General features: G+C 37.8%; 2 protein-coding genes across 2 annotated transcripts in view; both read right to left on the bottom strand.

Moving 5' to 3' along the window:
* LOC109846133 (protein FLX-like 2) overlaps nucleotides 1–1,135 on the bottom strand; it is a 7,342-nt gene extending 6,207 nt beyond the window's left edge. The window contains exon 1 of the mRNA XM_020415361.1: nucleotides 965–1,135. The gene's annotated coding sequence lies outside the window, so the exon portion shown is untranslated. The remainder of the gene's footprint in view (nucleotides 1–964) is intronic.
* The window catches only part of LOC109846124 (methyl-CpG-binding domain-containing protein 9-like), a 22,163-nt gene continuing 16,383 nt past the window's right edge, over nucleotides 3,744–9,523 (bottom strand). Inside the window, exons 8-9 of the mRNA XM_020415354.1 lie at nucleotides 5,452–7,815; nucleotides 3,744–4,385 (exon numbers count right to left, since the gene is read on the bottom strand). Coding sequence (XP_020270943.1) covers nucleotides 4,113–4,385; nucleotides 5,452–7,815 — 2,637 coding nt within the window. The 3' untranslated portion in view covers nucleotides 3,744–4,112. The remainder of the gene's footprint in view (nucleotides 4,386–5,451; nucleotides 7,816–9,523) is intronic.

Raw genomic sequence — 9,523 nt, 5'->3', positions numbered from 1 at the left:
TCTTTATCTCTCTTCTCTTTTTATACTCTAGCAAAAATTAGGAATTTGAAGTATAGAAGAAGACAACAATTTAAGAAAGAAAGACACAATGAAGATGGGGTGAATCCAAAAGGCTTTCTTTTTTACTTTGCAGTTTAGTCTGGATCACCATCCAATTTCATTATAAAGGTAATAATCATCATTATAAATGTATATTTGCCTATTAAATCAGCATTAATATTCCCAACTAGGCAATTACAACAGCTCCCGTTGAGAGATCATTTTCTGCAATGACAACTGTGAAGAATCTTTTGCGAAATCGATTGGGAGATCAATCGTTGAATGACAACTTAGTAACTTACATCGAAAATGATGTATTTAGTGGTATTTTCAATGAGCCTATAATGCAACGTTTTCAAAACAGAATACACTTAGGAGTCATTGTGATTTTACTGAGTTAAATATATCTTTTGTCTCTTATCAAAGTTCATGATATATTAGAAACAACACTATCGAAGATTTCTGTCTCTGCCGCTGATTATATGTACATGGTTTCCAGTGCAGCTTGTACTTCCGGATGTTGCCATGATTTCAATCTCTAGATCAGTCTAACTTCCTATTTATTGGCAAAACCTTTTTTTTTTACTTAATACAGAAGTTAACTTTTCCCCGACGAATATTTCAAAAGTAAATCAAGGAACAGCGAACAGAAATTACCCATAAAAAGGAAAAAAGAACTCAAAGCTTAGCAAGCATGTCAACTTCACATTTCTAGTTTGTAAGCAATAATAAAATAAAAATTACCAAAAAAAAAGGCAAACTAGGATAAAATACAGAAAATGGGAAGAGTAAGGAGGAGCAGCGGAAGGTAGAAGAATAATAGCAATTGATTGAAATTTTGATTTGAGAGGCTCTCAACTTAAGACAGAAAGATTAGGGCATTAATTAGGGCGAAAACGAACACAAAAACGGGGGAAAAAATTACCTCTCGTCGACGCAGAAGAAGATAGAGACCTAGGAATCGCCGAATTCTGCCGTCGATAACGCGATGCGGAGAGGCTAGGGTTTTATAGAGAGAGACCTCCGATCGACGGAGGAAAAGGAGAGATTTTGTTTTTTTTTAGGGTTACAGTAGGGAGAATAGTGGAAGATAATGGAAATGGTAAACGGGTCGGATCCCAACTGACGAATGTCCAGCCCGTTGACAAACCCAAACCAAAGAGGCCCAATTGAGTGGGCCCAGGCCGTTTGGCTAATGCTCGAGGATGGCAGACTTCGAAGCAATCAGATCCCGCGAGCGAAAATGAAAACGATCATTTTTTTTTACTACTTATTTATTTATTTATTTTAATTCTTTATTATTTATTGTTTTTTTGACGAGGGAACCGTGTTATGGGGAGCTACAACAAAAGTGGCATGCAGAGCTCAAAGCTCCTCGCTTCTCTTTGAAAATGTGTAAAAGGCTTCTCAGTATTTTCGAAACTATTTAAATGCAGGTAGATCATTCAGTTCCCAAATTTACACGCGAGGCGCATGAGTACTATGCTGCTGCATTGTGTGTCATCGCTACCAATAATAAAACGAGCAACGCATTTTTCGGCGCATCACATACATCCACTCTCAAACTAGCTTTCGGATCGTTTCGAGCGGTCGTAAAGTTGATCAGATTGAATCAATAAAAAAGAAGTGCAGAGAGGAATAAAGAACATCTCCAACAGCTTCCCCATTTTATTGATATTCTCACTTTTAGAGAATTTTCCCATTTCCCAAAATAGAGATGGATGAGAAAAAAAAGAGTCTTCCTCAAATTTGCAGCATTCTGTAAATTTTTGCAGAGAGCTTTGTTATAAATACAGCACATTCTTCAAAACGGGATGGAGGAGAAAATAAATACAAAACAAAATTCGTAATTACAAAAAAAGCCATGGGGACAGTTCCAATGCATAAGAGCATCCCAAAATAGGGATGTAGATTATTTTTATTATTGTAATAGATACAGGATTCTTCAAAATAGGGAAGCTGTTGGAGTTGGAGCAAAAATAATTTGGAGAATATGACTTTTGCTTCTCCATTTTGAAGAAATTTTTAGGGAAGCTGTTGGAGATGCTCTAAAGAAACTAAAACAGAAGGGCTTCTGTAGACAATTTCACTACTCGAGCTTCTTTCATCATGAAGCGCGTGGTGATCGACAAATATCAAATTGCTACGCCTGTGGATTAGACAAGAACTTGGAAAGGAACAAAAAACGTCTACAACTTTAAATAAGAGACTTTAGACTGAACCGGACTTCAAACCTGCAATGCCTAAGACTAAGAGACTTTCGACAAATATCGCTTTATTTTGGTTTCCAGTATATCCTGTCTTTGATCAAGAAACACGATACATTTGTAGTCGGTGAAAATGTGGAATACAATTTACTGGAGCCATGCGAAGAAGGATTAGCAAGATAGATGGCACAAAACAGTGAAGACCAAAGAGCAAATTGCTCCTAAATGAAGGTTGGACAAAACAAGAAACAAAACTCAGCATACAACCTCTGATAAAATCACCGGCACTACAATGTCTTTCGCCTGCTAACCATATCTTTCAATTCTCCTTCGAAGTCTCATCAAGCATCGTACATACTACTAATTTCAGCAGGGAAACAGACGTAAAACCGCAGAATCACAAGGACGAACTGAGAGGCAAAGGAGAACCATTGAACTGGGATTAGAAACACCATATAGATATCAAAAGCACGTAGTGCTCATACACCACTACATACTTAACGGCAGATGAGCAGAAGAAATGAAGAAACAAGGTGGCTTTTGGAATCAAATGCATAAGCAGAATACAATAACATGATAACCTCCTTAAAGCGAAGATTAACCTCCAACCTTGCGAAGATTAGCTGCGAGTACAGTTTGTGTATCACAATACACATGGTCAAGTACTTAAATTCAGATAAAATGAAATTGTGAGCAATACGGAGAACTTATGCATGTTAGAGAAGCAGAAAATTATTAAAGCTTATTAATAAAAGGCTACCTTAATATGCTAGCAAAAATACCAACCTACTGTCTTGACAGAATAAAAAGAGGTAACAAATGCTAGTAAATAACAACAACAAAATAAATGAGATCCCCAAGTTTTAAAGTATTTCAAGAATATTCATAAGGAATTTTCGAACATTACTAATCTTTTGAGCATGCCCACTCACAGATACAATTTGGAGATTCCACAGCAAGCTGGAGGGTGGACAATTTCCCTTGTAGACTTTACCTGCATTTTAAGTCTGGTTTTTAAGTTAACAAGGCGGATGAGTCATTTTCTGACATCCTTAAGCCAGCAGAATCATGCCTCAAGAACTGTTCCCCTAATTCTTTAAAGAAGAAGAAGAAGAAGAGTGCTCCCCCAAAATGAGGTGAGAGCTTCACATATTAAAGCACAAAAATTGAATGCCCACTTTTTTTTCTCTCTTCTTTTTCCCCCTCTTGGTGTCCCCCTATTGGTGCTCATGTAAGTGTGTTGTATGTGTGCGCACACATGTATGCATGAATGTGTCTCTGTATGCATGCAGCGATCGGTCTGCGGCCGTTGGTGCCGGGCGACGGTGTGTTTAGGGGAAGGGGGTGGGTGGTTCCCCCAACACGGTGGGGGGGATGGAGGTGTGGCGGGAATGGAACTCTATATATTCTAACGCTAAGACCGGCATCTTGATTCAATTTAATCAGTAGAGCTTGCTTTAAGCAGGTTGCTGTCAAAGAATCGATTGTTTGGTATAAATTGTTGTCACCAAGAGGAGGGACCCACTCCCTGCTGCAAAACGCTCTCCTCTGAAAGCAAAATCACGAGGACATTGATAATATTCATCCAGTCAAGTAGATAACACCACCTCGAACAGCCCTCTCTCTTTCTCAGGTTAGGCTACTATCCTGAGTCAGCATCTGTCAGCGTTTTAACATATAGATGATGGATAGCTATGTACACTGAAGCGGCGGCACCAGCGCTCAAGATGCTCCTGTCAGCTGCACTAAATACCGAGACACCTCCCTCGCTAGCGTGACTCCACTCTTGGATTCTTCAATTTAGCCAGGGACTCGTCACCGTTCATGCCTCAGCAAAATACTCACAACTTTGTGATTTATAATTAGTTAAGAAGGTCCAACACCAGCCATGTCCTTTCTTTTCTTCCCTACCATCTTGTTTGACGACGACAAACTCTCTGCTGAAGGGTCTAAAGGACATGGCTGAGGGTCCTTTTCCCTTGTGTAAATGATTGAATCATCCAAAGAGTATATTCTAAGAGCCAGAGACGAAATAGTGCTAGTCTTTGCTGCAGCTGTAAGGGATGACCAGTACCACCATCTATTTTTCAAGTATTCCGCCTTGATCATACCCTCCAACAAGATCGTTGCTTGAATCATCTATGCAGAAAAAAGGGGGAAATATCAGGTACACTATGATCACATAGAATATAACAAGTCATGGCTATCAAAAGTTTAAAGAAAACATAAAGCTGTACTAACAGGCACATGTTCGACGAAGGAAATTAAATTTTTAATAATAATGAAGTAATAATGGATGGTTGGATACGCAAGTATAAATTTAGTAGGTATTTTGTGAATTTTATATGCTTAGATTAGGTAGAAAAGTTGACACTAAAATAGATTTGCAACATTGCGGTGACAATTTAGGCATCAGTTTGCATCGAGATATGAATTTCAAACTTCGAAAGAAAAATCGAGAGTACTGAACATGATACTGGCAACCAGGAGATCAACTTACGCCTAAGCCTTTCAGCTGAAGAAATCAGAAACAGATCGTGTAAAATAATAACTGTATACAGACTTGGTAGGTTCCTTCCAGTCCATTATTGTCAATACAGGGTCTTTAATTTAAAGACTCGAAAAGCTCAATGACAGACCAGAACTTAATCTCCTCAGCCACCTAGGTCAAAGCTTCAGAGTGAGAGTCGCTCTGGTGTAAACTTCATTGAACATCAAAAGCATTGGGGAAAAGTATTAATTTTATCCACCAAGTTTATATGTAATTTTATAGATAGCCTGAATTTAAATCTGAATTTGAATTAAGATTTAGATCTGAAAACTTGGTTTCATTTAAATTCCAGGTGTATATCCCTTACAAGAACAACTTTTTTTTCTTTGGTGTCCTGATATTCGTAGAGATATCATCGGCAACTAATTCAAAGAACAAGCTAATCATTGTTTGAGATGATTGACAATGTTATATTTATTTAGTCAAATACATTACCATAAGTTAAAAAGATACCTTCATTGAGTCATTTCACATTTGATAGAAATTGTACTGCCAAGTAAATCATTCCTCACTTGTAGCTTATCTTATGACGTAAACGTGAAGTATTGATTATCAAAAATTAGGAAGAAAAATTCGGTTGTTCTAAATAGGAAAAAGAAGAAGAAACAAGTAGTGCGCCATAATTGAATCAAACAAGACAAGAATCCTACTCACCTCGAATATTGACTCTGCAGACTTCACAAATGCACGCCATGCACATCTTCTCCGAATGTCAGACCTTGACAATCTCAATGCTTCCTCTGGTAAGGCTGCCTCCATCTCAAGTAAGTTGATCTTGAGCCGCTTTAAAATATGAGAAACTTTTCCAAGCAGAGGTCTGAGTGAAGGCTCAGGAACTGCACAGCTCTGGATAACCTTTGGCCCCTGTGCCTTGCAAGATGCACGCTTCCCAGTTGTGGTATATGATGAAGATGTTTTAGCTAAACGATCACGCTTACTATCAACAGGACAGTTTTGAGTTAATGTGGCATCATGTCTAGGCTTATTCCCTAGGACACCATGAGATACATTTGTTCCTTCATTATGTAAGATAATCGGTAGCCGGTTGTCTGAAGAGTGCGAAGCTTTATTCAGATGGTCGATTTTTTCACTTTGTCTTAGAAGTAATGGAGGATCAAGAAACATGTGAGGAGATGATATTAAAAATGGGATACCATTGGAACCAATAAGTCCGATCTCCTTAATCAACTCCTTGTTCGAATCATTAGTGATGAATTTTTTACTGATCTCAACTAGGTCATAAGGGCATGCTTTATTTGGGAATTTGACTAGATTTGAGCTTATATCAAATTTCCCTTTTTTCAATGTCTCCACAGTATCTACATCATCAGTGTGCTCCTTCCCTTTCTTATTATCATGCTTTATTACCTTCCCTTTCATAGAATCGTCGTTTTCTTTGTTTTCATCAGTAACAGGAATATTTGGAGCACACTTTCCATCATTATGACCTTCAAAATCTTGGATAGAGGAAAAGGTTTGGTGACAAGTGACACAATGGGGTCGAGAAGGCCATACAGGCTCTAAACACTCACATCTGTACATCTTTTCATCGCTGTTCACTTTTCCCTTCCTCCTGCGTTTTTTTGGATTTTCAGTGACTTCTGGCTCCAAGCATGGCCCATAACTTTTTTCAAGTATGCTTGCAGCTTTCGTAGTTAAATGGCAAGGAGGTGCAACCTTTTCAACAATGGAAGATTTTGGTTTAGGATCAATTCTAGCATAAATATTCTCATGATAAAATGCAAGACTTTGCCACTGCAAGATGCACTCCTTCAGTTCCCTTTCTCCAGGATCAGCATCTCCCAACCAGCTGACGAGTTGCTGAATTTCAGTGTCAGTTTCATATACAACCAAAGGTGATGAATTCGACATACTATCAGATTGGCTCAAGAAGTTGGAGGTGTTTTCTCCAAGCACAGAACCAGGCGAAGCAAAACCGCTAGTGCTGCTAGAACCAGTGGCCTCAATTTCACTTCTGATTCTCTTCTCCAAAGGCACCGCCCTACCTCCACCTACTACTAATGAAGGACGTTTACCGGGCTTGCCAATAACCCAATACAACCGCCCAATGGAATCTCTTCCCAAGAAGTCCCTCCTCAATGACGTGAACATAATCTGAGACTCTAAACTGGCTATTGAGTCCTGCAAATGTGAAATCTCATTTCTCAGAGAGTTCAGCTCAAGACTGCTGCTGTCAGAATCAGTCAGATTTGCAGGAATATCAAGGTGGCTTCCTTGCACAACTGTATTTGAATGGGAAGGAATCAATTCTCCCACTGACATGCCAGTTCCAGAGTTTTCTTCCATGCTTAGAGTGTCTTTTGCATCCGAACTGTATGGTGCTTTCTTTGCAACACCAATCAGCGTCCTTTGTACATTTTCAGGATCAACTCCATGGACCACTTCCTTCACTGCTGCATTCCTTTGCGGTAAAGCAACTGAAGGAACTGTTGAATGTTCTCGCTCACTTGGTTCATTACCATTGCTAACATTTATAGTGGGAAAGGAATTTTCATTTATTGTGGCCTTATTCAGAACATGACCATCAGCGATGGAATCAGAGTCGTTCTGATGTCTTTTACCATTAACATGTTTATCAATCATGCTCTTTAGCAATTGCCCAAAGTTCTGTTTGACATCAGTTTGTCCATTCTCCTCATGGTACTCCTCTAACGGGGCAGATGCCCTCTTAAGTGGACTACCAGAAAAATTTGTAGTATAGATTACTCTGTTGTTTCTGAAATGTTGCTGCTGCTCTGTCAGCCCACCTTCGTTAGCAAGCGTAGTAGCTATCCCTTCTTCTCCTACAAAGTCTTCGCATCCACTGTATTTACCAGTATGTTCTGGCACGGTTCTTGCTAACAGTTCTTCCTTAAATTTCAAGTTTCTCCAGTCAATAGAAAGAGCATATAACTTTTGTTGTGTGGTATTTGACTTGTCAACGCACTGTTCAAGGTGTTCACGAATAAGTGCAGAATTCAGCACTTCATCACACAAAAATTTCAGCAAAAATATCCTCTGCATTCCAAATAAAACAAAAGCATCAATGATCACAGGAAGATAAAAATATTTAAATCACAGAAGAAACACATGAAATATTAGAAGATAATGACAGAAAACATCAGTAACAGTTATAAACCACATAAATATGAAATTCTAGCTTGACCATCAATCTCATAATGAGACCAAAAAGAAGATACCATAATCCTCTTTTAATGCTGAAGCGTGATAATAATAGTCAAGGACACATTGGAAGAATGGCAATCAACTTATTCACACTAGTAATGCTATATCACAACTACAATACAACTTCAAAGCAAATAAACCAAATAAAAATTAAACCAACCAAGTGTATTGCATACACATTTTGAAAGACTTCCATAAGAATTTAAGTAATAAATCACATCATTATAGTTTTGAAAGATTAAACAGTAATGTTGATGAGACAAGAAAAGGGATAATTTCTGAAGTATAAAGATGGAGAAAACCACTCAAACCTAAAGGAGTGAGAATTAGTAGAGTAAATTATAATGCATGGAAACTAATTTTGGTAAAATTGTTAAACAAAATGAGGTATAGTACATAATAATGGTAAAGAAGTACCTAGGAGTAATCAATTTGCTATTTAAGATCAGTCATTCTCCAAGACAATGAGGTTGAAGATGATGAGATTCATCGAACCAAATCAGAATGGTTAAAGTGGGAAGTCACTTCTGAAGTCCTATATGGTCATAAACTACCTATGAAACTAAGGAAATATTCTATTAGGAAAGCTACAAGACAAAACAATGGTTTAGGGATCAGAATGTTGGACAATTAAGAAACATGCACAAAAGACTAGTGTAGAAAAGATGAGATTTTTATGATGACATGTGGATACACACTGAGAGATAGGATAAGAAATGACTACATTGGGAGTTAGATAAGAAATGACTACATTGGGAGTTAGATAAGACAAGACTACATTGGGAGTTAGATGGTTCTTCTACTGAGGACAAAGTAAGGATCAATTAGATGGTTCAGCCATGTGCATCAGAGAAAGCCATATGCACCAAATAGGATAAGTGATAAGATTATAATTAATAGAATAAAGAAGAACTAAGCGTAGGCCTAAGAGAACTTTGTTGGAAACAATTAAGAGGGATATGACACTGATTAACTTAATGGAGGAGATAGCCTAAGGTTGCGTTAGGATTCGAGGATTTGATTTCAAATTCCAGAATTGAATTTTAAAATTTGAATTCTAGAATTTCAAATTCGATTCCTTCGTTTGGGAAACATCCAAATTTGAATTCTAGAATTCAATTTGAAATTCATGTTTGTCAAACTTTAGAATTTCAACTTTAAAATTTTCAATTCAAAAGGGAAAATATTAATGGATAGCACATTTGAGATAAATCAGCATAAACAACTGATGAATAAGCATAATAATAAAAAATTGTTATTTTGCAAGAACAATGACAGCTCACTACGCACAATCCAGATCTCCGCAAGAAAAAAAAAACTTCTCATTCCTCGTTCCCTCTCAACCTTCTTGACTGAAAGATTGATCCAGTCCATACTAATTACTAAATGTCAAAAATATAATTATAAAGAGGTCAGGTTGAAACCCTAGGTTCAGAAATTATAACCAATCAGAGAAATTCATGTCGAAATTCATGTCTGCCCTAGATTCCTGCTCGCCGAGGTCCGATCGCAATCTGCCCTAGGTTCACAGAGACCGCCG

The sequence above is a fragment of the Asparagus officinalis genome, chromosome 1 (assembly GCF_001876935.1).
Source record: "Asparagus officinalis chromosome 1, Aspof.V1, whole genome shotgun sequence".
Classification (NCBI taxonomy): Eukaryota; Viridiplantae; Streptophyta; class Magnoliopsida; order Asparagales; family Asparagaceae; genus Asparagus; species Asparagus officinalis.
Note: the sequence above shows the minus strand (reverse complement) of the source record. Positions and strands in the feature narration are given on the sequence as shown.